Below are 27,655 nucleotides of genomic sequence, written 5' to 3'. Positions count from 1 at the left end.
GGCAAGCAACCAGCCAGCGGATGTTGTGCTGTGCTAGTTTGGTGCTGTGCAGGCAGCACCTACTAGACTCTGGTGTTTAGTTTCGTGGATGATGACGACGACAAGGAGAAGACGCTGGCAAGGTTGGTGAACGAGATCAAGGAGTCACCAAATCTCCGATGTTTTGCGGGGGCAAAGCATATAGCTTTATTGGTTGGGGGTATATTAGCAAGTAATTCCTTTATTTTTCACGTTTCTGTTGGGAGCTTTTCTAATGCTCCGACCTCGGCAGGTTTTTCGAACCTCCATGGTTGTAAACTCAAGCATCTCTGGCGCTTGAACTGCTTCTCTTCTTATTAATTAACGCCGGCAAGATTCCGGATCTTTCAAAAAAAAGATGATGACTTGTAAATTAATCGGGAAAGGGCGCTACCCACTGAAATACTGGACTACTATTTTCACATTCATAAACATTCTACCATTGATTATTGATAATCACAAGGATATGTTTTAATCAATATGAGCAAAATAGAACTAACCTAGGGATAACAGGGAAACAAAATATGCATCAAACTTTAAGTGGATACCGGAGGACGAATGAGCAGCTAGTAATGAAAATCATCAAAACAGCATAGCAAGGATAAAAGGGCCACCAGTGTTGGTACATGGTTCATAGATAATCCCCACAAGCACAAGAATCCAAAGTGGGTGCCACACAGCAACCGGGTGAATATTACATGCTACTAGCCATTCAACACAGCTACTAATATCGGATCATAAGTTAGCAATAATACTGACCAGGTCGGTCCTAGTAAAATCAGAACAGATTCAACCGTGCTCTCCCCACCAGCAGCTAAGAATGAAAGACCATGTAGTGATGCTAATTGCGCATGATACAACGAAGAGATGGATCATCCAATGCTTCAACTTCACATGATCGATTCGGTTGCGGCGGTCATTCAAACTTCATCTTTTTTTTCACCTATCCCATCTGCTTCCACCGCTCACTAGCAGAAACAGGCATACTTGTCGAAATATAAACAGCTCTTTATTACCAACTTCAAGATGTTCTCACAAATGTGGGTTGCAGCACAAAATAACATATATAGGTTGCAGCACAAGTATAGATATAAATATAAACAGCGCTTTCATTCAAGAATAAAAGTTGGAACGACTCTGGAAGAAATAACAGCCACGACAATTATGGATATCGAAGTTTATCACTAACATTTCAACAGTGTAGTATTTTCTAAGATTAATTAGGAATGCCGACATCATGCTATGGACATCTCCAAGGCATTTCATGAAGATAACCTACTGAAACAGGAGCGTATGCTAACACTTGCACTTCTCACAGCTTCGAATTCAGTGTTAAATTTTACTTAGCTTGGGACAATCAGAATTCAGATCTACATATTTACTGGAGACACTTGTTTGTATTCATGTAAGGAACAGTCGCCTAATCTTAATGAGAAGTGAAGAGTAACTGACACCAAATTCTCCACCAAAGAAAAGACACGCAAGCAGAAATCTTTTTCCTCATGTGATGCGATTAGTATTAGGTTGAACACTAAAACCTGTACGGGAGCAGGCTGCTCGAGAGATGACATTTGTTAAGACAAAAGATATATAATTGCTAATAAACACACATATGTCTGTCATGCCATCATGTAATACGGAGCATTGTGGGCCTAATAAGTCAGTAATTTTTTACTCTAACTGGATGTAAACAAACAGGAATTCATATTTAATCATCGTGAGCAGCCACGCAAAAGCGTAATAAAAACAATGCAATTGGAATTGATAAAACTGAGTATGTGCTCTACGCAGTGGTGTAAGTATGTACCTGTTGAGATCTTGATCACCAACTGGGAGGCATTGATGACAAGGATGTAACGCGAACTCTGCAATGTTTTTGGGCAATTTTCCTGGGTGGCGAAGATGACCCTGGCTTTGTGCGTGTCAACAGAAAGCAGGAGCTGCACTCTTTGAATCTGGTAGCCTTCCACGTCATCCACACGACCCCCAATGACAAGGTAGAAGACGTCATGTTCCTGCGTGCTCAGCATCGGGAACAATGGCGTAATCCGCGGAACACCCTTGGAGATAAGTGTCTTATCTGCCCAGAGATCGTCCAGACGCAGCACCGTGTCTTTCGTCCAGGTAGGGATGGCCCATCCAGGTCCAGGGCAAAGGTAACGAGCGCAATTGGGTTGCCTTCCATGAAGCCCTCCATCGTGAGAAGCTTGATGGTGCCGTCAACGCAGGCCATGGTGCGGAAGTCTTGCGGGTTCAGCCGCCGGTGGTGGTGTTCGCCGATGGAGCAGCTATGGGGCAGCGGAACAGAAGACATGCCCAAGTCCGGCGAGTCGACGACCTCGCCATAGCGTCCCAGATCGCAGAGCAGCAATCCGTGCCCAACAGAAGAGGTTCCTGCTAGTTTGGACAGAGAAGGACGTGTGAAGCCTCCACGTGTAGCACAGCTCGGCGGGGAGGTGGCCAACCTTGCAGACCCACTCGCTGCTCTGCCAAGAGCCAGAGCTTGCCGGACGCAGGCGCCCCGGGCGGGGTGAGTCTGAAGAGCAGCTCGGCGAGGACGAAGGCGCCACCTTCGCGTGCCATGATGACGGCCCCGGCGCCGGCGCACATGTAAGGAGCGGACTTGTGGTGGACACCGGGGATCCTGGAGAGTGAGGAAGATGCGGTGTCCAAGAGCAAGTAGCATCCCCCGCACGAAGAGATTGGGCGGTAGGAGCCGACGTAGATGAGGACCAAGTTCTTGTCGGCGGCGACGGCCAAGCCGGACTCCAGGTTCCGTCCGTATCCGTATTTTGGGATCGGATGGGACGGGTGAGACCGCACGATGGTGAGGCAGCTTACCCCCGGGGGGTCGACGACCTGCAGATCTGGCGTCGTGGCCCGCATGTACCTGGCAATTTCTGCTTCGATGGCTTCAACGCTTAGAAGCGGCTCTGAATCCTCTGATGATGATTGCCGCCGGGTGGTGCCGCCGACCACGCCCGCTGCTCCTTCTCCTGCGAGCGGTGGGTCTGGCTCTAGGGGATGGTCGCGGAAGGTAACAGTGCGGTCGAGCAGGACGCAAGTAGGGGCCATGCCGCAAAGAATTGTACGGTATCGCAACAAATGGCTGCCTGGAATGAAATCATTGACATTAACAAGGAGAAGCGCACGAAGAATGCTCGGTAAACAGAGGTAGTGGAGAAGCACTGATCACTTGTCCATTTCCATAAGAACTTGTCATGTGTGCCCTGCCTTAGTTGCACCGCTCTGGTTGCATCCTAAACAAGGAGAAAATCCAGAATAACTTGCACGGTAAGAGCCCCAGATATATCGCGCACCCACCTGTCATTTACAAGCCCTTGTGCGACCGTTCTGCATCTTGCAATTCTAGACCTAACTGCATTGAACAAACAGGGAGCAATGTCCTGGATGCATTTACCTTATAAACATGTTAAGTAAATTATGGAGCATAAAGGGTTTGCCCCAAATGGTTACAGTGGATGCAACTCATTTTCTCTCCTCTGGCACCTCTTCAGTTCTCTTGAATGGTGTTCCGGGTAAAACGTTTCGTTGCAAGAAGAGGAGTCAGGCGGGGTGATCCACTCTCCCCACTTCTTTTTATTTTGGCAGTTGATCTTCTGCAGAGTATTCTGAATCAAGCAAGGTCTTTTGGACAGTTACATATGCCAATCCCACTGCAACACTCACAAGACTTCTCAATTCTTCAGCATGCTGATGATACCTTGATCATCATGGAAGGATGCAGCACTCAGCTGGCCATCTGAAAACCGCTTCAGTGTTTCTCTGATTCCACTGGTTTTAAAGTCAATTATGCTAAATCTTTGCTTGTGCCAATTAATATGAAAGATCAGACCTCAGCTTCCCTCACTCACTCTTTTGGCCGTGAAGTTGGCACCCTGCCCTTCACATACCTAGGTTTACCTTTTGGTTCGACAAAACCCAAGATTATCGATTTTCTTCCACTAGGTAAGAAATGTGAAAGAAGATTTGTCTGTACTTCTACCTTTTTTTCCCAAGCTGGACGATTGGAGGTTACAAATGCTATTTTTTCAGCCCTTCCAATGTACTTATGAGTACTTTTCAGTTGCACAAAACAGTTATCAAGCAGTGGACAAATATAAACAATATTATCTTAGGAGAGTGCCAAAATAATACCAAAAGCAGCTTGGGAAATGGTTTGTCTACCCAAGAAAGAAGGAGGTCTAGGTGTTCTAAAGTTGAGAGCACAAAATGAGAATCTGCCGCTGAAGAATATGCACAAATTTTTTAACAGGTTTGATATTCCCTGGGTCCATCTTATCTAGAAGTCTGGTTCTCCACCTTCCAGTCAGAAAAAGATCTTTTTGGTGGAGAGATAACCAAACTCCTTGACTCCTTTAAAGGGATGGCCATGGTAACTACTCTAGATGATGCTAGCTGCCTACTCTAGGAGGACCTTTGAAACAAGAGAGTTCTTAAACAGCATTTCCCTGAACTCTTCTCCTTTGCTAGAAACAACGGAGTTTCCCTTCTGGCAGCCAAGAAGATCCATGGTTCTGAAGCCCTACTTGACCTCCCTTGTCATCTGTTGCCTTCCAACAACTTTTAGACTTAGCTCAAAGTCTTTCATATTTGCTGGATTTACCTGAACCAGATGTGTGGTCTTATATTTGGGGGTCCCCTCTCTTTTCCTTCTCCGGAGCCTATCTCCATCTCATTGGACATAGGATGGTGCATCCTGCTTTTAAATGGGTGTGGAATTCAGCCTGTCAAAATAAACATAAGATTTTCTTTTGGCTTCTGCTCAAAGATAGGTTGAGCACCAGAGGCCTCCTCAGGAGAAAAAATATGATCTTATTGTCATACAGCTATGTGTGCTGTAACTAGAATATTGAAGAAAGCTTAGAATACCTCTTCATTGGCTGTCCCTTAGCACAAGAATGCTGGTCCTCTATCAATCTTTTGGTTGGTGACCCTGGTGATCATTTTCAAACTCTTAAACAGTTCAGAGCTCAACTTGCTATTCCCTTCTTCATGGATGTTATAATTTTAATGAGTTGGTACATTTGGATGCAACACAACGACCTCATTTTCAAGGGCCTTCATCCTCATCCAGATAATTGCCGGGAACACTTTAAAAAAAAGTTTGCCTTAACTATTGTAAGAGCAAAAGTGAGACACAAAGCAAATATGTCAATATCACTACCGGATTTACCTTCTTTGCCGAGTGCCTGGGGCACTCGGCAACAAAAAGCACTTGGCAAAGAGAAGCACTCGGCAAAATGTAAATCAGAAAAATGCAAAAAAAGAAACAAGAAAAAAATTATTGGGGGAGGCATGCACAGCCAGCTACTGACCCATTTCAGCAATTTTTCATAAATTGTCGATGATAGATTTCAAACTCACGACCTCCTGCACACAAACAACTTCCTCTCCCACTGCACCATTGGATCAAATGTGTCAACGTTACGTTTTTATTCTCCACATATTATAATTAACCGAGCGTAAATTATTTGTTTGAGATAGTAAATAAATTCAAATGAAAATATTGTTAACTACAAAGTGTCATAACTTTTTGAGATCTACAACTTTTATTTTGGTAGTTTCTTCATCCGAGATTGTTTACAAAATTTGAATTTTAAATTTGAAAACTTCAAACGTATTTTAATATGACACAATGATTTCAAATCAAAAGTTATCAACTACAAACTTTCATAAATTTTTGAGATCTACAACTTTAATTTTGGTGGTTTTTTCCATTCGAGGTCATTTGCAAAATTCGAATTTTAAATTTTCTAAATTCATATGTAGTTTTTGTTGACAAGATGACTTCAAATTAAAATGTTGCCAACTGTAAAATCTTATAACTTCTCAAGATCTACAAAGTTTATTTTGGTTATTTTGTCATTTCTTCATATAACATGATAATTCTAATATTGTTCATAAATCTTATATCTCTCTCTCATAGTTTCATAAACTACGAGAGAGATATATATGTTTTGTGAACAAATTTATATTTATTTTATCAAATGAAGAAATGACCAAAATAAAAATTGTGCATCTTGATGAGTTATACAACTTTGTAGCTGACAATATTTTTGTTTGAATTAATTTACTACTTCAAAATATGATTTGAAAAATTATCTTTACCTAGTGTTCTAAAAAAATACTCGGCAAATGGACTCTTTGCCGAGTGTCGAAAAAAGGCACTCGGCAAAGAGATTCTTTGCCGAGTGTCTAAAAAATGCACTCGGCAAAGAGCCTCTTTGCCGAGTGTCGAGCTCTTTGCCGAGTGCCGAATAAAAACACTCGGCAAAACACTTGACACTCGGTAAAAAAAAAAATTTCTGGTAGTGTACATGGCTAGAAGCCTTGTTGTAATCTTCTTTATTTTTTTCTCACCTTTTTGTTTCTTGAAACTGCTGTACTGGTTCGTTTTCTTTGGTTCGCTTTTATTTTAATAGAATCAGTAGGGGAACCCCCTCCCCCTCCTGTTTCATAAAAAAAACCATGTAAGTAAATTTTACCTGGAATGGGATAAAAGTAGTCACTGGCGACAGCAAGGCTCACTTCTTACTGAAGTTAATTAATTAGTTCCCGTGTTCTTTCTGTGGTCCAGAGATAGTAATGTCTTATACTTGAATCAGATCCTAATCCTAGTTTCAGTTACATCTTCAGAGTACCCTTCCTTTTGCAGTACCACAAAGCACATGCAGATGCGGAGTCGCTGAGGCAAAGAATCCAGAGCCCAGACACAGAAGAGTTCATCAGAATTTCCTCAAGGATTCAGTGCTAAAGTATGCCAAGACTTCAAGATGCAAAAACTTATTTTCCTGATGATGGCTTGTTCGCTTCCAGCAGATCTTTTTGTCGATCAGCGATGATTTGGTCCAGCCCCAAACAGAGTTGGATTCCTACCACTCCGAATAAAATTACTCCAAGAAAAAAAAAATACCACGGGAGGATTAACCCAGCACCATGTTCAAAGGCCTGACAATGTAGTTTACATTCCAAAACAAGCAACGGGGACGAGCCGCCATAGCCGAGCTTCCGACGTGAAGTCAAGCTCGTGGCCGTTGTTGCTCGCTCCGCTAGGAAGCCGACGAACCGCTGGCCCCATATTTTTTCCTATCTTGTCCTTGCCATGGTAGGCAGCGGAGCCGAGGGTTGAACGGGAAATCCGGATTCCTACATCGAGGATGGCGGTTGGCGGCGGCGGCTCGCCGGACGGGACGGGTGGATCCGAACTAGGGTGTGATCCGTAAATAACCGGTACTCTATTTGTAAATATTTGGATCGCGATTATGAATCGCGATCCAAACCAGGGGACGACGGGACGTAAAGTTAGGGGATAATTTACAAATATTTGTATTCAAACGGGTCTTGTGCAAATATTGGAGGCCACAGGCATTGCTGCCCCCAGCGAGGTCGCGCCGCCACCCGCGAGCCCCGCGCTGTACCACGGTGCATCCATGGGTCGCTCTCCGACGAATCCACGAGCCATTCCGCAGCCTCCTGACTCCTCGCGCGTCGCCGCTTGCCGCTTACAGCCTTGCCCCGTCGGGAGCTGAGGTGCTGCCCCAAGGCCGCCGCGTCGAGAGCGCGCGGCTCCCGGAGACGGGGACGAACAGCGAGCAGGCGCTCGCATGACGCGTTCATCGCGCGGCGACCTTTTTCTCGTCGTTCTGAAGCTCGAATCGAGCTATCCTTGTCATCACTGATGCGAAGAAGAAGAGGCACGACAAGACGAGGTACCCAGGGGTGCCGGTGCTCGTCTACGCGCGCGGCGCGGAGAAGGCCACGGCGGCGCTGAGGCTGAACTTGTTCCGCAGCACCAAGGCCACGTTGATCAACTGCCATCGGTACGGAGATTCGTCGCGGGCAGCGGCTTCAAGAAGGGCGACCGCGTCGAGGTTGGGCATTCCACGACCAGCACCTGTGCTTCGTCGTCGCCAAGCTGGACGGCGACCGGCGGGCGGCGATCAACTCGCAAGAGTGAATCGGCTATGCCACCCCTCTGCTCGCGTGAAACCGCCGCGACCGTACGAGAGGTACCGGAAGAGAGATTATTGTTTGTTAAGGTCGGCGAGGCGGAACCAGAAATTTTTTCGGTTCGGAGTCACGAATGCATCTGATCCGAACAGGAGAAAGGTCGCGTACGGCGTACGCCGTGTCGCCCTGCACGTGTCCTTATAAAGCCGCACCCAACCTACCCCCGACGTTGCATTGCACTCGATCGACGCGAACAAGCTCGTCACGCTCCCTCCTCGACGGACGACGTTTTCGGCCACAGCACGCACTCGACGACGCTCCGAACGGTAGCGATGGCGGAGAAGCGGAAGAGCGTCGACGTCGACGAGACCGGCGCCGCCACCGCGGGCCCGTGCGCGACCGGGTGCGGCTTCTTCGGCAACCCGGCCACCGGTGGCATGTGCTCCAAGTGCTACCGCGAGCACGGCGGCGCCGCGGCGCCCACCGACGAGAGGAAGAAGATGCAGGACGTTTTCAAGACGAGCGCCCTCGCGCCCGCAGCACCCCGCGGCGCGGTGCCGGAGAAGAAGGCCAGGATCATCACGTGCGCCGCTGCCGCCGTCGCGCCGTCCCCAGATGGTGGCGCCGATGGCGCGGCCGCTGCCGAGCCAGCGACGGCCGTGAAGCCCGCGGCGAGCCGGTGCGCGGCGTGCCGCAAGAAGGTTGGCCTGCTGGGGTTCCGGTGCTGCTGCGGCGAGACCTTCTGCGGCGCGCATCGCTACGCGGAGAAGCACGCCTGCGGCTTCGACTACAAGGGCGCCGGCCGCGAGCGGATCGCCAAGAACAACCCGGTCGTGGTCGCCGACAAGATCGCCAAGATCTGAGGCAGGCAACCGATGCTCGCATCGACGACGAACGCGTAGTGTGCTGTGCTAGTACTAGTTTGCAGCCAGCACTAGCCTACTCTGCTGTTTAAAATTGTGGATGATGACTTGTAAATTCGTCGATCGGTTACCCTTGTTTCGTTCTCGTTCTCTTTATTTTCACGTGTCTGAGTAATAATGCTGCAAACCTTGTCTGGATAATAAGGCACGTACTAGAGCTAGAGGCTCTGCACCGTTCCCGGCCGGATCCAGGCAACGACGACGACAAGGTGTCTTGAACTGATCGATCACAATAGGCGTGCAGGGTGGTACGTACAGGAACTCGCAGACACACAACCATAAGCTCTCAGGCACCAGCCGGACACCGGAGAGACGCCGTAGCTTGCGCACGCCGGCAGCGGCTGCCACTGTACTCCTTCAGCCCAGTGCTCGGCCGGCGCCATGCGGCCCAACTTCTTGCGCTTGTCGAATCGATCAACTCTACTACTTCCAGCAAATTATGAACCTAAACGAACCCAGGCTCCCTGCCAACAACGACGTGCCGTGCCGCGTTGTCGTGTGCCTGGCAAGAAGTTGCCTCGGGTACTCCGCTAGAGCACACGTCCTGTCGCCAAGCACCAACCATGAACGGCGGCCGGGTAAGGCCGCAAGGTCGTGTCTGCGTATAAATATGCGCGGCCAACTCTGATGCCAAGCAAGCGCAGCAGCATCCCCGGGCAAACAAACATCAAGCACTGTACGCGCCCCGGCACCCGCTCCCCCCACGCAGCAAATGGCGTCGCCTTGGACGCTGCTCGTAGCCGCAGCCATGGCGGCCGCTCTGCTCCCGGTGCCGGCGTCCGCCAAGACGTACATGGTCGGGGACGGCGCCGGCTGGGACACCGGCGTCGACTATGACGCCTGGGCCAGGGGCAAGAAATTCAAGGTCGGCGACACGCTCGGTACGTACGCATGGCGTGCCCACGGCGCGGCGGACGACGCGCGGCGTGGCTAACTAGCTAACTAACCTGGTTGGTCGGCTCTCGCTCGCAGTGTTCCGGTACTCGACGCCCGAGCACGACGTGGTGCAGGTGGACGCGCGGGGCTTCGCCGAGTGCGTGGCGCCGGACAACACGGTGCTGCTGACCTCCGGCAACGACCACGTGGTGCTGGGGCAGGCCGGGCGGTTCTTCTTCATCTGCGACACCGAGGGGGAATGCAGCTCCGGCCTAAAGCTCACCGTGAACGTCCACTGATCGGGTCGGCTAGAGCTAAGCTGCTTGGCCGTCACGTCGTGGTGAGCCTCGGCATCGCGGTCGGCTGCTTGCGTCGCGCCCCCTGCCGGCGTGCGCGGGGCCGGAATGGTTTCACGTGTATATATATATATATATATGTATGTATGTATGTGTATATATATATACATACATATATATACATATATATATATATATATCCCATTTTGAATTGAACACAGCTGTGCTCGTTTGCTGTTTCCACAGCTCCCTGCAGATCCTGCCTGCACTCCTACAAATTCTCTCTCTTGTACGAATTAGAGGTACACTTTCACAAAAGAAGAAGAAGAAGATGATGTAAACTGACTCTTCATCACCCTACTTGTGCCTTCCTTTTGAGGTCCAGACATAGTAATACTTTATATTTGAATCAGATGCTAATCCTGGTTTCAGTTACATCTTCAGAGTACCCTTCCTTTTGCAGTACCAGAAAGCACAGGCAGATGCAGAGCTGCAGAGGCAGGAATCCAGAGCTCAGGTGCAGACGAGTTCATCAGAATTTCATCAAGGATTCAGTGCTAAAGCAAGCCAAGAGTCCAAGATGATGCAAATGATGGCTTGTTCGCTCCCAGCGGATCTTTTTGTCAATCAGCGATGATGATTTGGTACAGCCCCAAACAGAGTTGGATGCCTACCACTCCGGATGAAATTATTGCAAGAAAAAAAATACTAGGGAGGATTAATCCAGCACCATGTTCAAAGGGCTGCCAGAGTAGTTCAGATTCCAAAACAAGCTACGGGGACGAGCCGCCATAGCCGAGCTCCCGACGTGAAGTCAAGCTCGCGGCCTATGCTCGCTCCGCTCGGAGTGACGAACCGCTCGCCTCATGTCTTTTCCTGTCCTGTCCTTGCCGTGGTAGGCAGCGAAGAGGAGGGTTGACTGGAGGTTTGAACGGAAAATGCCGATTCCGGCAGCGAGGATGACGGTTGGCGGCGGCCGTCGCCGGAGAGGCTGAGTCGATCCGAACTAGCTAGGGGTTATCCGTAAATAATAGGGGTTCTATTTGTAAATATTCGGATCGCGATCCCAATAAGGAGGTTATTTGTAAAGTAAAGGGGTTAATATATAAATATTTATAATAGAGCTGGGGGGTTTGTTTGCAAATATTGGAGGCCAGCGGGCATTGCTGCCCCCGGCGAGGTCGCGCCGCCACCGCTGGCCTCCGCGACTCCGCGCAGCGCCGCTGTGCATCCATTAGTCGCTCTCAGACGAATCCACGCAGCCTCCTGACTCCTCGCGCGTCGCCGCTTGCCCGCTTACAGCCCTGCCCCGTCGGGAGTTGAGGTGCTGCCCCAAGGCCGCCGCGTCGAGAGCGCGTGGCTCCCGGAGACGGGGACGAACAGCGAGGAGGCGCTCGCAGGACGCATTCGTCGCGCGCGACCTTTGCTTGTCGTTCTGAAGCTCGAATCAGAGCTGTCCTGATCATCACGGGCGCGAAGAAGAAGAGGGACGACACAAGACGAGGTACCCATGGCCATGGGTGCCGGTGCTCGTCTACGAGCGCGGCGTCGGCGCTGAGGCTAAACTCGTTCCGAAGCACCAAGGCCATGGTGATCAACGGCCATGGATACGGGAGGTTCGTCGCAGCCAGCGGCTTCAAGAAGGACGACCGTGTCGAGGTTTGGGCGTTCCGGCGGCCGCACGAGCAGCACCTGTGCTTCGTCGTCGCCAAGCTGGACGGCGACCGGCGGCGGCGATCAACTCGCAATAGTGATTCGTCTGCGCCACCCCTCTGCTCGCATGAAACCGCCGCGGCCGTACCGTACGAGAGGTGCCGGAAGAGAGGTCATGTACTCATGTTTGTCAAGGTCGGCGAGGCGGAACCAGAGATTTTTTTCGGTTCGGAGTCACGAATGCATCTGCTCCGAACAGGAGAAAGGTCGCGTACGGCGTACGCTCCGAACCAGCACCGCCTCCGTCGGCCACGCCGTGTCGCCCTGGCACGTGTCCTTATAAAGCCGCACCCAACCCACCCGACGTTGCAGTGCCCTCGATCGATGACGCTCCGCAGTCCGCACGGTAACGATGGCGGAGAAGCGGAAGAGCGTCGACGTCGACGAGATCGGCACCGCCGCCGCGGCCCCGTGCGCGACCATGCACGTCCTTGAGCCTAGTGTGCTCCGCCTAGTGCTCCGCGGCTCGCGCCAAGCATGCCGCCTAACTTCTCACACGTGCTGTTGAATCTGTCAACTCTGTCTGGCCCGAGTCGCGTCGTCGTGTTCCTCCCATGGAGTCGCGTCGGATGCTCCGCTAGGACTCGCGTCCGGTAGCCAAGCAGCCAACGCCAGCGGTGGTCGCACCAACTCTAAACGGTGGCCGCGCACGGTGGTGTCTGCCTGTACATACGCGCGGCCAACTGATCTGATGCCAAGCAAGCGCAGCAGCATCATATCCCCGGGCGAACAAATAAACACCAAGCACTAGCTGTACGCGCCCCCGTTAATTACCCTCTCGCGACGCAGCAAATTAAATGGCGTCGCCTAGGACGCTGCTCCTAGCCGCAGCCGTGGCGGCCGTCGTCGGCGCGGCCGCTCTGCTCCCGGCGCCGGCGTCCGCGGCGACGTACATGGTCGGGGACGACGCCGGCTGGGACAACGGCGTTGTCGACTACGACGCCTGGGCCAGGGGCAAGAAGTTCAAGGTCGGCGACACGCTCGGTACGTACGCTACGCAGGCCTCCGGGCATAAGCGTGCGTGCCCACGACGCGCGCGGCGTGGCTAAGTAACTACTACTCCATAGTCGTAACTAACCTGCTGGTTGGTCGGCTCCCTCTCGCAGTGTTCCGGTACTCGACGCCCGAGCACGACGTCGTGCAGGTGGACGCGAGGGGCTACGCCGAGTGCGTGGCGCCGGACAACGCGGTGGCGCTGACCTCCGGCGACGACCACGTGGTGCTGGGGCAGGTCGGGCAGTTCTTCTTCATCTGCGAGGCCGAGGGGGAGTGCAGCTCCGGCATGAGGCTCGCCGTCAACGTCCACTGATCGGCTATAGCTAAGCTTGGCCGTCACGTATGTCGTATGTCTTAGCCTCGAGATCGCCGTCTGCTAGCTGCTTGCGTCGTCCGTCGGCGTTTTCATAGCAGTGTCTTCTTCAATTAGTTCATCTTAGCATTTCAGATACCAGAACGAGCTTACGAATAAACGGAGTGATGTATGTCCCAGCAGTCCTGTCCGATTATCCATTCAGTCAAGTTTACTCCAATTGACTTATTCCAATTCGAGTTTTCTTAGGCCAATGTTTCCCTTTGGAGTGAAATTAAACCGGCCTTTAATTTAAGCTTTTCCTATCCCTACATTTCTAGACCAGTTTCGGTGCACAGTTTCACGGTAGAGTTATCAAGATTGAGAACTAGATAATTATGCCGGCTGAGTTTTATAGGGACGAAACTCCTCTCTCATCCTATGAGACTCCCTCCTCTCTCTTCAACATGTCAGCAAAATTAATTATGTGGCACAAAATTTAATTCCATGAACCCCAAGAATGCGCTGCATACATGACTGAAAATAAGAAACCTGACCTCATCCCCATTAACTCTAATAGCAAGAGGTCAGCATGCATGCTCGACGCACAAACTTCTACTGATTACTGGTGGACCGTATGAAAATGGCTCCGTTTGTGATAAATGAATACGGGTAAAATATACAAGCGCCTTGTCTCCTGGAATGCTTGTTCAATGATATGGCTGAGTGGAGAAACGCATTGCTAGGATCAGAACCACCATAGCACTTACGCCTCTACTGGATTCTCGTAGAGCGCGTACTGATCCAACGGCTTGTTCTTCATGCCATCAACTTCGGAGAATCTCGCGCACATAGGTTGTCAGGCGCCTCGCGGCCTCCGGAGAAACAGAAACCCCGGATCTCGCGCACGCCGGCAGGATACACCGGAGAACCTCGCCGCCGGCCGGCATTCCTCCCCGGCTCTTTTCACAGGCCTGGCCGGCGCAGTCGCCGGGAGCAGCATGCCGCGTAGGCCCAATAATATTGAAGTGGCGGGCGCACGACGAACAGCAGACAGTGATCACTGCTGTTACGAGACGTGCCCTTGCCTTGCGGCGCGGTGTTCTCTTCGTGTTACCATCGCTCGTCAAAGGAACCAGCGCAACCCGGCGATGAATCCAGGGCCCTGCAGGCCCGGTGCCATCGCTCGTCCTCCATCGGTTACACCGCAGGAACAACTAGCCGTCTTCTCGCCACGCAGCCAAAGAAACCGGTGGACGCACCAACGTTGCAAGCTCACAGTCACAGGCGCCCAGCCACCGTACGTTTTCCATGGTTCCGTGCTCGCTGACGTGTATATGGGCATCAGCTCTCAACTGTCAACTCGATCTGATACCCAGAAGCAGTACCCATATATAGCCCCAGCCACTGCAGCGTCCGGTGAACCCCTCAGAGACCTGCAGTGCTCTGCTCGCTCGGCATCCGTTGCTCTACGCAATGGCCTCGCGCGCGACAGTGCTCATCGCCGCGGCGATTGCCGTGGTTGTTCTACTCCCGGCGACGGTGTCCGCGGCGGCGTCGTACAGGGTCGGCGACGACTCCGGCTGGGACAACGGGGTGGACTACGATGCCTGGGCCGCCGGAAAGAAGTTCAAAGTCGGCGACACGCTCGGTACGTGACTGATCGTGGCATAACACGACGCGCACGGCGCGGCATGGTGTTGCCTGCGTGTTCGCAGGCCCCCGTTGATGGGCTAGCTAACCGCCGACTGGTTGATGTCGATCTCAGAGTTCCTGTACTCGGAGGGGTTCCACAACGTGGTGGTGGTGGACGCGCAGAGCTACGCGGCGTGCGCCGTGCCGAGCAACGCGCCGACGCTGGCCTCCGGGGACGACCGCGTGGCGCTGCGGCAGGCCGGGCGGTGGTTCTTCATCTGCGGCGTCGAGGGCCACTGCGTCTCGGGGATGAAGCTCGCCGTTGACGTCCACGGATAATCATCACCTGCTCGATCGCAGTCCAGCCGTCACGTCGAACCCGCAGCCTGTTTGCTCTTGAGTCGATCGCCCACCGTGTGCCGTGAGCCAGACCAGTGCATCGCGTGCTGATATGCGTACGCACGCAGCTGGAAGCTTGAAGGGGGTCCAGGGACCTTCAGTTCTGATCTCGCACTAGTTTCAGTACTGAAGCTCCAAATAAACAGAGTGATTCGTACTTGTTCAACTGGCAGAAGCAGCGGCAACGCCGGCAGCCTGGCACGCGGCGCGCCTGGCCTGGCCTACCGCGGCGACGCTGCTTCCGAGCTGGGAGATGCCTGTCGATGGCCGCGCTGCTGCTAGGGGGTGGGGAGGCCCTCGGATCCTATCCATGGCTTCCCTCGCCGCCTTGCATCTCACCGGCGGCCGGCGCTGCCGCGCTGGCCTCTCCTCGCCACCACCAGGGGTGGACGGTATTTCATTTACCGTCCATCCCAGGTAGCTGTGAACCGTTTAATCCTAAACCGACGGTCGAGATTAAGCAAGGGAGACCCACGGCAAACGGGACGTTGAATGGGCCGAGCGCTTAGAAGTCCGCTCGCCGCGCCGCTTCCCCGGCCTCGCCGTCGCCGCCACCCTCCGGAGAGCTCCCAAGCCGTGCGTGGGCGCACTAGATTGCTTAGTTCAGTGCTACCTCCCGTCATCCTGCCGCAGTGCCGCTCTTGCTGCTGCCGCCGCCGCCCGGCGAGCTCCCTGTTTCCAATTAAGTAGCTCCCGCCTGTCATCCTGGCACGCCGCCTGGCTGGCCTCGCCGCCGCCCTCCGGCTCAACAGGTCAGCTGGCTTATGAACGAGAGTTCAAGGAAATTGAACTTGAGAGGACACATCGAACCGAACCATGTCGGCGTGTGCACATGAACACCTCCAAGGACGAAATTCAATGTTTTACTTTCAGTGTCCGTGTCCTTTGATGCACAAATTTGTCTCTCAGCCGGTGGTCAGGTGTTTTTGAGTTTGATGCACCTCTACTACGATGCCGATGGCCACTTGCTCTGGCTGTCGGCTGGAAGGAGAGAAGCTGAGGAAGTCATCGAAATCGAACGCAGCTGTGCTCGTTTGCTGCTTCCACAGCTCCCTGCAAATCCTGATTGCACTCCTGCAAATTCTGTCTCTTATTCGATTTCGAATTAGATGTACACTTTCACAAAAAAAAGGTGTAAACTGACTCTTCATCATCGTACTTGTGCCTGTTGCTGTAAAAGTTCAGTTATGCCTTGCGCAGGAGGCGATCATCAGAGTCTTTGTCCTACACTGTAAACATGTCTTTCGATTTCTATAAGTTTCAGGCTTACATATGGTTGCTTGCATTGCATCATAATATCACCTGTGCCTAAATGTCTTAGTCATGAGACAAGTTAGTGTGGCAGTGCAACCTTCAGCATATATGAGGACAATTTGAAATGCCATTGGCAAGTGCAGAGACAGCAATGCTTGCGTTCACGTCAGCACGGCACATGGCTTGCCCCTTTGCTCGTTCCCGTTCCCTGACGGTGCCTGTCGGTAAGTACGGACAGGATACCTCCTGCGAGGTATCCAGCCCGAAAAGGATGCAAGGGTATCCATAACCTCATCCTATACATTTGGATGACAGGGTGTACGGTCCGGGCCTGACAGTTAGGGTCGCGGTCTTCGGATCTCACCCCGTGCTCTAACAGGTCCGGCGTCTCCATATGCCCACAAGGACAAGGTGCTCATGAACGGCCACCACGGGCCAGAACCCCCGCGGAGTGGTCCGGTGCCGCCACGTGTGGAAGCCAGACCCTCTGGGGACCTGTGCACCTGGGTCGGCCTCAGGGGTCCGGACCTCCCTTCCCTCCGGGGAGGAGGTCCGGTGTCGCCACGTGCCCCTGAGGAATCGGCTACTAAGCCAGCTCTGCTACGTGTCCGGTGGCAGCCAGCCTTCTGCGGGACGCCAGTAATGCCGGTAGGTGGGGTGCGCGTGCCCGGGTCAGGGCGTGGGCTGTCCATGACACGTCGGGTAGGTATGCTGACACCACGGTAAGCCCGCCAGTTACCGAGGCGACGCGTCGCATCACCACACCGCATATGAAGGCGGACGGCGTGTAGTCACGTCACAGCGCCGCGCGCGTGAGCAAAGGGTAATTATGATCTGCTGCAGAAGGGCTGCAGCGTGCGCTGCTACAGGATGCGCGGAGGCTACAACACGGCAGGTCAACACAGCCCCTTCGCCCGTCATCGGGAATTGATCCAACAGTGACAGCACGACTTACACTGTGCATGTCATTGACAGCAGGCACTGTGCCGGTGAAACGGTACATGACCGTACCCTGTTAGAAGATATGCACATCAACTTCCCGATCAAGGACTACAGGGAGGAGCCGAAGAGAAAGATTTCTGAATATGTGGCATAAAGGCTCCAATGTGTACGTTATCTAATATGTCGCCGGATCCACCTATCGGGACCCCACTCAGTGTACGCGTTCCCTTTGAGCCTATAAAAGAGAAAGCTTGCTCGTTAAAACACAAGTTCTGGAGGATTCAGAGACTCCCAAGCTCACAAGCTCTCAGAAGTTTTAAGTTCTCACAAGTAATATAACATACAGTGGACGTAGGGTTTTACGCTCCGGCGGTCTGAACCACTCTAAACCCTTGTGTGCTTTCCGTGTTCATTCACCTCTTGATCTAGTGTTTTAAGTTCTTCCAAACTTATTCTAGACTAGAATTAGACGGATGCATTCCACCACCCGGCTAGAGATTTACTCCGACGGTGCCGCTTTGTTCTCCAGCTCTGCTTGCGAGCTCTGCGTCCGCCACTATCTGAACTTTGCTCATCGTTCTACTGAGAATTACAGTTTTTTGCTTCGGCCAACCAGCTCAGGAGTTGGTCCAGTCACTAATCCGGCCCATTGGGCTGCGACGGGCTGCAGCATCGCTGCAGTGGCTAGTTGGTCATTCCGTTGATTTTTCTTGTGTGCTTTGCGTGAGATTCAGATACACCTTCTGCAACTTGACCTTGTGCAAAAGAGAGCTTGCTGCAGAGTATGAGGAGGTCAGGTGGATCCATCGAGAAAACTTGGGCTCCTTCAACTGTTAACTGATTAAAACTCGAAACGAAACCGGCAGAAAATTGGAGGCTCCATGTGCACGGCTGATTCGGAAAAGCTTCTTCTGCTGGTTTATTGGTTACTTCACCTGCGTATGGAAGCCCGGAACGAGTTCCAACTTTGGACGAGAGATTGAGAAAGGTTGTTCATCTAGACCATGACACCATGTGTCCATGTTCTTATGCTGGATCTGGGGACCATGTGCATCTCCTACGCATCTCGGATTTCGATTCAAGTCATGTGGTTGGCACTAGTATAGCGCGAATCTGGATCACCTACAAGCTACAACTCCCAAGTTCCAACCCTGCATCCTGAACTGATGTGGACACATGGTGCCCACTGATGAAACTTTTTTTTTGGAAGTAACCACTGATGAAACTGTTCACTCGTCAGTCATCTAGCTCCAATGATTTGTATCAGCAGTTCAGCTCAGTGTGTTTCAACGAGCTGCTGTATCTTCATGCATCATTGTACAAGCTTAAATGACATGACTACAATGTCCAGCATCTCGCATCAGTATATATTCCGAACCTGAAGTACGCATGTATATCTCCAGTACAACACTTTCTACTGGTTCCTACCAATTATTTCGCCAAGAATAACCCCAACAAACGAACAAACTATAATCTCCAAGCGCGCCCTGCAAAAAAATGCCCCCAAACCAACCAAAGATCAACGATAACCTGCCTATCTAAGCAGTGCACACACTCTAATGCAGCAGGATCATCAGCTGCGCCAAGAACAGCACGGCGGCGGCGGCGGCCACGCGGCGCGGCCCGGCGAGCCGCCGGTGCCCCGCCGCCGAGGTGGTGGCGATCTGTATGGTGAAGTTGCAGGCGGCCGTGGACGGGTCCGTCTGCGCGGGCCTGGCGAGGCCCTGGAAGTCGCAGGACTCGTCGGCCTGGTCCTTCATCTGGAAGAAGGCGTTGAAGGCGTAGGATGCGTTGCCGTTGCTGTCCATGCCGCCGCACGTCGAGCCGTAGCCCAGCGCCGTGCAGTCGGCGAAGGTGCAGGCGAAGTTGATGTTGTCGGCGAGCTTGTCCATGTTGGGCGACTCGGTGTTGACGACGCACCACGTTCGGGACAGGTACTCCACGCCGCGCGCCGGCACCAGCATCGTGTTCTGGCCCTGCCCGGTCAGGTCCATCGGGAACTTGGGCTGCCCGTCGTACCGGAGGATGCCCCAGTGCCGCTCGAAGTTGCCGGGCGCCACGCTCTTGACGTCCTCGTCGAGGAGGCCGAAGAGGTAGACCTCGATGTATTGGTTGGGCCGGACGGGGGTGCCGGTGTTGGCGGCGAGCCGCTTGAGGAGGCCGTTGTAGAAGCGCTGCGCGTACGCGTTGGTGGCGTGCTTGTCTCCGTCGGTGGGCCAGCCGACCTCGCCGACGACGATGGGCATGTCGCCGTGCCCGGACGCCTTGAGCGCCGCCACCAGGGTGTCGAAGTTGGCGTCGAACACGTTGGTGTATGACACGCCGTTGTCCACCACGGGCGTCGCGCCGCCGTCGAAGAAGGCGAAGTCCACGGGGAAGTTGTCGTTGAGGAACAGGCTGATGAACGGGTAGATGTTCACGGTGAAGGGCGCGCTGTGGTTGCTCAGGAACTGCACCATCTGCGTCATCAGGTCCGCGATGTCCGGCCGCCACCGCCCCGCCGACGGCACCGGGTTGTCCGTCGGGGACATGTACACGTCGGCGTTGAGAGGGACGGTGGCCTTGATGGTATCGCCGAGCCCGGCCTCGTCCAGCGCGTTCTGGATGTTCTGCAGCGCCGGGAAGGTCACCTTGTCGAACGTGCCGTTGTACGCCGCCAGGAACGGCTCGTTGCCCACGGCCACGTACCTGCAATGCAACACAGGAATGAGCAGACACATCACGCGGCCGCGGCGCCATGTATGAGCAGCAGAAGAATGGTTGCTCACTTGATGGTGACGCCGCCGTCGAAGTTGTAGCGCGAGACGTTGTGCCGGACCCACTCCTTGGCGGTGTCGTAGTCGGTGATCCTGTCAAGCAGGACATTGGGAATGGCGACCATGACCTCGATGCCGCTGCCGGCGAGCGCGCTGAGCGTGCCCTGGTCGGCGTCAAACAGCTTCACCTTCTTGATGCCGTTGTCCTTCAGCATCTGCACCACGACCTTGGGCGACAGGGGGTGCGTCGCCTGCGTGCCCCAGTTCATCCCCAGTGCCTCCACCGTCGCGACGCCGGACCACGACGCCGCCGCCATTGCCGCCAGCAGGCAGAGCCACGGACGCAGCGCGGCTAGATTCGCCATCCCGGCGCGCTGATATCGGAGCCTGCCTGTGAAGATCTCAACAGCTCTGAACTCCCAGCAACCAATCGACAGGAGCAGGAGAGACCAACGCCGGGCCTCCTGGATGCAATCAGACTAAGGAAGCTTCAAGACTTATTGCTTCCACAAGTCCAAACAAAGAAAGCTTTAAATTTGTGGCGAAGAGAGATGCAAGATTGATGAGAATCGATCAGGAAGGGAGCTTCTATAGACAGGACGGCGAGACGCCGCTCCAAGGAAACGGAGATGTAGGAACGAAGGCTGCGCACGAAACACGGTTTCCTGCAGCTCGAGGTCCCCGACCTCCACCCACCCGATCCGTGTGACAGAAACACGGGAAAGGAAGAAGAGAGATTTTCACATGCGAGTGGGTGCTGGAAAATCCCACGGACCAAATAAGGAAGATGGGGCCGGGGAGTTGGACAGCGGCCGCAATCAAGACGCGGCGGATGAGGAGAACCTGGCGGGGACGGATCGGAAAAGCGAAGGAACTTTTGAATCGAGGGGGAGAGAGGACAGCGGAGACAGCAGAGGAGGATACTACTACACGGGGCCCAAGTGATCCAGAGCAGGGATCTCCTCCTCGCCGGGACGCGGTGGGATGACCCGGAGCGACGTGACGCCAGCGGATATAGCCGCCCGTATCGCGAAGCAGAGGAGGCGGAGGAGGTGGGGGGAGTGGCGGTAGTGGTAGTAGTGGGCGGCAGGGCGAGGGCGAGGGCGGTTTGGTCATCTCGGCGCGCGAGCGTTTCGGTGCCGGGGGACGGGGGAGGAGGGCGACGTGGCACGCGGTCCCCGGCTTGACTCGTGGAGCCCACGTGGGGGGCGGGGCGGCGCCTCCACTGCCGTGCCGGCCGCCCGCGCCGGGGCCTCCCGGACAGAGACGCTGTCCGGTGTTACGGAGCAAAAGATAGCGTGCAAATCGCATGGAGAAAAAGGGAGTAGCGTGCGTGCTAAAAAGTTTCTGATTTTCTTTAAGATCCATGCTAATACCTTCTTTTATGTAATCCAACTGATTCGTTAATTCGGGTTCAATTTCAAGCAAGAAGTGAATTAAATTGAGAAGAAGAGGGAGAGAAGAAAATAGGGGACAGGCGTATCATGGGACAGCCCGAGGCCCCAAATGGCCGGCGATGTGCCGGATTCCACCACCGTCCGAGTCCACGGTCCAGTCCAGGCGATTCGCCCGTTGCGGTAGCCCAATTACCAAAACGCCCACCCACGATTCAAATCGCCGGGCACGCCCGGACAAAGGGGCCGCGGCCTCGCGCGGGTGGATGCGCGCCGCACATGCCCTCCACGCTGCCGCGTCGTGTCGTGCCCCCGCTGGAGGAGAGCAGGGCAGGCGCAGCAAGAGGAACCAAGCGCCCGTCGCCGTTGCAGCCGTCACCGTGGTAGTGATCTGGCGCCGTGCCGGGTTGCCGCCGTCGATGCGTGGCGCCTTCCGGTCATCCGGCGCGTAGCCTATCTCTCTCTCGTCTTCTCCAGCTACGGCCTGTGACGGTTGCTTTGCTTTGCTCCGGTGGAGTAGTTGGTTTGCTTTCCGCGGATGGATTTGCACTTCACCGCGTTGCGGATCAGTACCGCAGGTGGCAGGGTCAAGCGAGTGTTCAAGTGATCAACCCATCACGCGCTTCTGGGTTCGAAAATGATGTGTCATTTCGAATTGATTGGTGTGGTCGGCCGCGCTCCTCGCCTCCTTTTGTTGCTTCGTTACGTGTTTTTCAGAGAGGAATAGAAGCGGCAAAGACTTGTCCTCGTGCACTTGGCCCCATGCTCCCGTCATGTGATGGGAACTAAAAAAAAGAGAAGCAAAGCTCCATGGTTTGATTTCGAAATTATCAGGAGCTGGAGCTCTTCGTTTGTGCCGTTGTGCGTTGTGGCTTCAGCATCACGTAAAAAAAACGTCAAAAAACAAAATGAGCTCTGTGCGTTCTGGTTGCAGCATTACGTAAGTAAAAAATTCTTCATAAGAAGTGATGCACCAGCCGGGAATCGAACCCGGGTCTGTACCGTGGCAGGGTACTATTCTACCACTAGACCACTGGTGCCCTGTTGATGCCGCATTCATTCTCCCATATTTGACAGATAAATAACACCACTATTTCTGTCAGGATCACTGATCATATCTCCTGGATCTGTCTTTAATGCTGCTTCTAAGTTTGCTACAGGCAACAGCATAAATGCTTCTGTGCCTAACAATGGGGCTGTTTGTTCAGTACTAATGGTGTGTTCGTTTTCTAGAGTCTAAAGTTTAGAGGTGTCACATCAAAAAGAATCTTATCATTTAGAAGTATTAAATAAAGTCTAATTATAAAACTAATTGCAGAATCCCAGGACTAATTTGCGAGACGAATCTAATAAGGTATATTAGTTCATGATTAGCGGATGATTACTGTAGCATCACTGTGGCAAATTATAGATTAATTAGGCTCATTAAATTTGTCTCGCGAATTAGCACCCATCTGTGCAAAAGTTTTATAAACAGATTTTATTCAATACTTCTAAATAGCAAGAGTTTTTTTAATGCGACGGGTCTAAACTTCGGAGAGAAAGAAACAAACACACCCTAACTGCACTCACAAAAGTAGAGGCAGGACAGAGCCACTATGCCAACGGTACAAGTACCCCCGAGTGCAGTCTAAATAAATACTCTTGTGATCTGAAATAAATTAACCTTTAACCATGACACTAAGTTTGTGGTAACCAAATTACAAATCAAGAGCATTTGAAAAAAATAACAAACAAGTCCTTGCAAAACTGGGCTCCCTTGTGTGGTTTACCCCTCGACCTCCCATCAAACCAAGCCTACGGCCCACATCGCGTCGCTCGCCCAGGCCCGGCACCAGCACTGCTGACATGTGGACCGCACCTGTCAGAAAAGATAGGCGAGGCGCCCGGCAAAAACCCTCGTCTCCCAGCGGCGGAGTCCCCGCCCCCATCAGTCCCGAGTTCCCGCCACTCCCCTCCATTTCCCTCCCAGTCCAATCCAATCCCCAAATCTCTCTACCTCTCTAGCGGCGAGCCGAGGCGGGGAAGTAGAGGGAGCGGCGAGGATGCTGTGGGTGGACAAGTACCGGCCCAAGACCCTAGACAAGGTCACCGTCCACGACCAGGTCGCGCAGAACCTCCGGAAGCTCGTAAGCCTCCCCGCGATCTGCGCGTCTCCGGGTTAATCTAGGGTTTCGCCCGATGTTTTGCAGTTCTAATCATGTGTGCTTTGGTTTTGCTCAGGTGTCGGAGCAGGATTGCCCGCACCTGCTGTTCTATGGGCCGTCGGGGTCCGGGAAGAAAACCCTAATCCTAGCGCTCATCAAGCAGATGTTCGGCGCCGGCGCGGAGAAGGTGCATTTTCTTAATATAAATTTATTTGGGGGTCTCCTCTTTGTTGTTTAGATTTTTCTATGTTGAGGTCATCGTTTGGTGTTGACATTTCCGTGTTCTGGTTGCTCGGTTGCAGGTTAAGATGGAGAACAAGACATGGAAGATTGATGTGAGTCCTACCTTTCCATAGCCTAAGCTTTGTTCTTATTTATTAGTGCCACTTCAAGAAATTCTGATGATGTGCTGAGGACTTCACGAAATGCTAGTGTATTTGCCCTTGTGCTTGGGCTTGGTGTTAGTTGAGACCTAGTTTAGCTAGGTTGTTGTTAAGGTTTTAGCCTGGTTTTCCTGAATTAACCGAGCGATGTAGGGTTTTACCTCGTTTTCCCTAAAAAACGAGGTCTTTGATCTGTGGGCTGCCACACCTTATCAATATAATTCAGGTGGGGATGCTCCCCCCCCCCCCGGTGACCATTCAAAAAAAAAAAGTAATACCTCTTAGTCGATGGTATCGGTGTCATGTAAGATTTAGATGAATCCCATTTTATATGATTGTGATGGTCACAGCACCATGATAGGAAATTACTGCAACTCATATGTTCTTTTGGGGTTATGCAGTAGTCTGACGTGTAGAATGGTTGGTACCTCATGGTTTCGATGTGTCGGGCTTTATTGACAAGTTGGATTACCTATGAATTTGTCTGGAGTCTGAGTTGCTATTTCCTCTTCAGACCGGAACAAGAACACTTGAGATAGAGTTGGCGATGTTGTCGAGTGCTCATCATGTGGAGATGAACCCCAGTGATGCAGGCTTTCAGGACAGGTATGTTGTCCAGGAGGTCATCAAAGAGATGGCAAAGAATAGGCCAATCGATGCCAAAGGCAAGAGAGCATTTAAAGGTTGGTGTTCTTTCATGCAGTACCGTGTCTATGTTCCTCCTAGTTCTTTGTTGGCTATCAAAGCAGGTGCTGCTACTTTTTTTCTTCTTGATATTCAGTTTTATTATGCATGATTATACAAGTATGAAGTTGCCTCACATGATGCTAGTAGGTTTGCTTATTAGCCTAACTAATGATATTTTTTGCAAGAAAAACTAATGATATTTTCATCATGATTGTAAACCTTAAGTAGCATAAGTTGGATATCTCAGACATGAGCATGCATCTTTTTTAGGCCCTGTTAACAGGAACTTAACAAGGTTCATCTGAACTTGCAGTCCTTGTGTTAAATGAAGTTGACAAACTCTCACGAGAAGCCCAGCATTCCCTCCGAAGGACTATGGAGAAGTATAGTGCATCATGCAGACTGATCCTATGCTGTAACAGCTCATCAAAAGTCACAGAGGCTGTAAGATCCCGTTGCTTAAATGTGCGAGTGAATGCTCCTAGCGAAGATCAGGTTGGTGATAGATGCTTCAAACTTTCAATTTTCATTTGATCTTACTTGTTGTATTGCCTCAGTGAATTGGCTGTTCAAAAGCATTGTTGACATTCCTTAATGTGCTCATCCGTCGAGCACATAATGTACTATGAAAATACTAAAGTATGAACACCTTTCTTCATTTCACAGATTGTCCAAGTTCTAGAGTTCATTGGGAAGAAAGAAAACCTGCAGCTTCCAGCTGGATTTGCTGCTCGTATTGCAGCACAATCAAACCGTAATCTGAGACGGGCAATACTGTTTTTTGAGACTTGCAAAGTGCAACAGTAAGCTCTTGAGCTTATTTGGCGTTCAGTTCCTTTACTGATTTGCCAGATGTCTGCTTTTATACTTATTTCAATCTCTAACCCCTGCCAGCACTGATTGTTATCATATTCTTTTCTGCTTCCAGATACCCATTTACATCAAATCAAGCCGCACCTCCTCTTGACTGGGAGCAATATGTCTCTGAAATATCAACTGATATCCTGACAGAACAAAGCCCTAAAAGGTTCCAACTTCTGTTGAAAGTACTTCAGGCTTTATAATTCTTGTATTCATGCTTTTATTCCTCATCTTAAACTAAGAGGATTCCTGCTGCAGTATTGCTTTAGTTTTACATTTGTACTACGATGTCATGCCTATATTTGCTGAAAATACAAGGCATATCAATGATAGGAATGCAAGTGAGTGCATGGCTAGATCTGATGCATGTTTCTCGTACATAGAAAAGCTCTAGTTTGTAGTATCTTATGTAATTTTTGTTTGGAGTTTGTGATAGATTAATATCATTCAGTACCAGTGTTGAAAGAAGTGATGGCTGCTATATTGGTGGATGCTCTTATAGCTTTGATATTAGTTTGCTTTTGGGTACTGATATAGTGATACTATTTCCTGGACAACTCTTTTGACGCATCATACAAGTGGTTATAACTATCATTTTCTGGTATATAGTTTCCTTTCAAGTTCCTTAACTAGCTTTCCATGCTTCCTGTTGTCTTGCAGCCTCCAACAACTACATGGGAAGATTTTTAAATCTAATAATAATAATATCGTAAATGCTGATTGCAAGCAGCTAAATATGATCTGTTTACTTGTCTCTTATATTTTATTTTTTACAGTATCGAGGACAATATAGATTTGAGAAAGTTCCCCTTCCGAATGAGCGCAATTTTATCGTGGACAGCCATTTGTTGAAATTATGTATCGCACTAAATGGTGATGTACACAAGTGCCTTATTCTTTGATTTGCCTCTGAACATTTCAGGCTATATGCTGTACGCCAGAAATTCTATGAATTACTTGTCAATTGTATCCCACCTGAAAGTATTTTGAAGGTGATTTAATGCTTCTACCACTGCTTTATTCGTTCTCCCATGCTCTTTGATATCATGCATGCTGAACTTCCTTGACTACTGCAGAAGTTGTTGGCGGAATTACTGAAGAAGTTAGACTCTGATCTGAAGCACGAAATCTGTCACTGGGCTGCACACTATGTGAGTAAACAATTTGGAAACAATTTCTCCCAATTGATTTAGTTCCATGACACCCCTAGTTTGGCAAATAAACAGAAATTAGAGGGCATAACCTATTGAAGCTGTTTTTCATGTGGTGCTTTTGCTACCTCATAGTTCTAACTTGTGGGGCTTTATGTTTGCAGGAGCACAAGATGCGCCTTGGATCAAAAGCCATTTTTCACCTAGAAGGTACTTCTTTTGCCCCTTCTATTAAGTGCATATTATTATGCTTATTGGGCTGCATGTATATGGTCACACCTGTTCAGTCTTATTGGTTAACATTGTTTCTAAAGCTATCATTTGGTACCTTCATCTGAATATACCATGATCAAAACACAGTGAAAGCATGCCTTTTCGTGTATAAATTGGTTTAGCCATGTATAGCTTTCACTTAGATTGTTCTTTTTATTCATTTTTTGTTTTATTATGTGCAAATATCTCAGATTTGCACGTATGGTCTTTTGGATTGATGATAGCAGTATAGCAGTCATACTTAACTTATCTGCTCCATCTCCTTTTACAACCCTTTTGCAGCTTTCGTGGCAAAGTTCATGAGCATTTACAAGGAATTCCTGGTGGCTTCATTTGGTTGAGCAAAATCTGAAGTGTTAGTGTTGCTTGCGTGACGAGAGGATGCCCTCGGCTGTTGCATATTTGCATTGTCTGGGGCCTTGCCGGTGTAGTTTGTTCGTACCAAACTCAGGTGGACGATTACCTACATCCAGTCTGTTTAAACCACCGTCATTGTCATTCAGGTTCTGTGGTTCCATCTCTTCAGTATTTACTTGCACGTTGAGGATGCCCCGATGGCGTCGGAAGTCTCATTTCACTTAGCTGCCCCATGTTACTCGACGCCTGTACACCATTATTTGTGCGTGTGCAATGTGCGATACTCAGAAGCAAAAGCCTGTGAACTGAACCAAGGAACGATTATGTA

The 27,655-nt window shown here is 51.2% G+C and overlaps 6 protein-coding genes and 1 non-coding gene across 7 annotated transcripts; 5 read left to right on the top strand and 2 right to left on the bottom strand.

The window, feature by feature from the left end:
* The first annotated feature begins 8,324 nt into the window (after nt 1–8,324).
* On the top strand, nt 8,325–8,855 carry LOC112876466 (zinc finger A20 and AN1 domain-containing stress-associated protein 7-like). The gene has a single exon (XM_025940586.1). The coding sequence runs from the start codon at nt 8,325–8,327 to the stop codon at nt 8,853–8,855; it is 531 nt and encodes a 176-aa protein (XP_025796371.1).
* A 772-nt stretch (nt 8,856–9,627) lies between these two features.
* LOC112876455 (basic blue protein-like) lies at nt 9,628–10,090 on the top strand. The gene is made up of 2 exons (XM_025940575.1): nt 9,628–9,796; nt 9,888–10,090. The coding sequence occupies exons 1-2, from the start codon at nt 9,628–9,630 to the stop codon at nt 10,088–10,090; spliced, it is 372 nt and encodes a 123-aa protein (XP_025796360.1).
* Nucleotides 10,091–12,597: 2,507 nt separating this feature from the next.
* Nucleotides 12,598–13,109, top strand: LOC112873817 (basic blue protein-like). Its single transcript, XM_025936886.1, has 2 exons — nt 12,598–12,784; nt 12,907–13,109. Exons 1-2 carry the CDS (start codon nt 12,598–12,600, stop codon nt 13,107–13,109), a joined length of 390 nt encoding a protein of 129 aa, XP_025792671.1.
* A 1,455-nt stretch (nt 13,110–14,564) lies between these two features.
* Nucleotides 14,565–15,062, top strand: LOC112876450 (mavicyanin-like). Its single transcript, XM_025940570.1, has 2 exons — nt 14,565–14,739; nt 14,857–15,062. The coding sequence occupies exons 1-2, from the start codon at nt 14,565–14,567 to the stop codon at nt 15,060–15,062; spliced, it is 381 nt and encodes a 126-aa protein (XP_025796355.1).
* Nucleotides 15,063–18,563: 3,501 nt separating this feature from the next.
* Nucleotides 18,564–21,123, bottom strand: LOC112878060 (glucan endo-1,3-beta-glucosidase 8-like). The gene is made up of 2 exons (XM_025942457.1): nt 20,087–21,123; nt 18,564–20,006 (listed from the first exon to the last, which is right to left on the bottom strand). Exons 1-2 carry the CDS (start codon nt 20,437–20,439, stop codon nt 18,875–18,877), a joined length of 1,485 nt encoding a protein of 494 aa, XP_025798242.1. The 5' UTR covers nt 20,440–21,123; the 3' UTR covers nt 18,564–18,874.
* Nucleotides 21,124–22,437: 1,314 nt separating this feature from the next.
* TRNAG-GCC lies at nt 22,438–22,508 on the bottom strand. Its single transcript has one exon. It is a non-coding gene; the product is annotated as a tRNA-Gly (tRNA).
* An 850-nt stretch (nt 22,509–23,358) lies between these two features.
* On the top strand, nt 23,359–27,536 carry LOC112877285 (replication factor C subunit 5). Its single transcript, XM_025941531.1, has 11 exons — nt 23,359–23,597; nt 23,692–23,802; nt 23,918–23,950; nt 24,513–24,681; nt 24,999–25,180; nt 25,352–25,488; nt 25,614–25,712; nt 26,469–26,538; nt 26,623–26,697; nt 26,862–26,907; nt 27,253–27,536. The coding sequence occupies exons 1-11, from the start codon at nt 23,514–23,516 to the stop codon at nt 27,309–27,311; spliced, it is 1,065 nt and encodes a 354-aa protein (XP_025797316.1). The 5' UTR covers nt 23,359–23,513; the 3' UTR covers nt 27,312–27,536.
* The last annotated feature ends 119 nt before the right edge of the window (nt 27,537–27,655 follow it).

The sequence above is a fragment of the Panicum hallii genome, chromosome 9 (assembly GCF_002211085.1).
Source record: "Panicum hallii strain FIL2 chromosome 9, PHallii_v3.1, whole genome shotgun sequence".
Classification (NCBI taxonomy): domain Eukaryota; kingdom Viridiplantae; phylum Streptophyta; class Magnoliopsida; order Poales; family Poaceae; genus Panicum; species Panicum hallii.
This window is presented reverse-complemented; position numbering and strand designations above follow the sequence as displayed.

What these genes read in the sequence shown, in the direction of transcription:
- LOC112876466 (XM_025940586.1), top strand. Translation starts at nt 8,325, where the DNA reads ATGGCGGAGAAGCGGAAGAGCGTCGACGTCGACGAGACCGGCGCCGCC.
- LOC112876455 (XM_025940575.1), top strand. Translation starts at nt 9,628, where the DNA reads ATGGCGTCGCCTTGGACGCTGCTCGTAGCCGCAGCCATGGCGGCCGCT. An exon ending in CAAGGTCGGCGACACGCTCG is followed by an intron (nt 9,797 to 9,887) that starts GTACGTACGCAT and finishes TCTCGCTCGCAG; the next exon opens with TGTTCCGGTACTCGACGCCC.
- LOC112873817 (XM_025936886.1), top strand. Translation starts at nt 12,598, where the DNA reads ATGGCGTCGCCTAGGACGCTGCTCCTAGCCGCAGCCGTGGCGGCCGTC. An exon ending in CAAGGTCGGCGACACGCTCG is followed by an intron (nt 12,785 to 12,906) that starts GTACGTACGCTA and finishes TCCCTCTCGCAG; the next exon opens with TGTTCCGGTACTCGACGCCC.
- LOC112876450 (XM_025940570.1), top strand. Translation starts at nt 14,565, where the DNA reads ATGGCCTCGCGCGCGACAGTGCTCATCGCCGCGGCGATTGCCGTGGTT. An exon ending in CAAAGTCGGCGACACGCTCG is followed by an intron (nt 14,740 to 14,856) that starts GTACGTGACTGA and finishes TGTCGATCTCAG; the next exon opens with AGTTCCTGTACTCGGAGGGG.
- LOC112878060 (XM_025942457.1), bottom strand. Translation starts at nt 20,439, where the DNA reads ATGGCGAATCTAGCCGCGCTGCGTCCGTGGCTCTGCCTGCTGGCGGCA. An exon ending in GACGGCGGCGTCACCATCAA is followed by an intron (nt 20,007 to 20,086) that starts GTGAGCAACCAT and finishes GTTGCATTGCAG; the next exon opens with GTACGTGGCCGTGGGCAACG.
- LOC112877285 (XM_025941531.1), top strand. Translation starts at nt 23,514, where the DNA reads ATGCTGTGGGTGGACAAGTACCGGCCCAAGACCCTAGACAAGGTCACC. An exon ending in ATGCTCCTAGCGAAGATCAG is followed by an intron (nt 25,181 to 25,351) that starts GTTGGTGATAGA and finishes TTCATTTCACAG; the next exon opens with ATTGTCCAAGTTCTAGAGTT. An exon ending in GTCACTGGGCTGCACACTAT is followed by an intron (nt 26,698 to 26,861) that starts GTGAGTAAACAA and finishes TTATGTTTGCAG; the next exon opens with GAGCACAAGATGCGCCTTGG.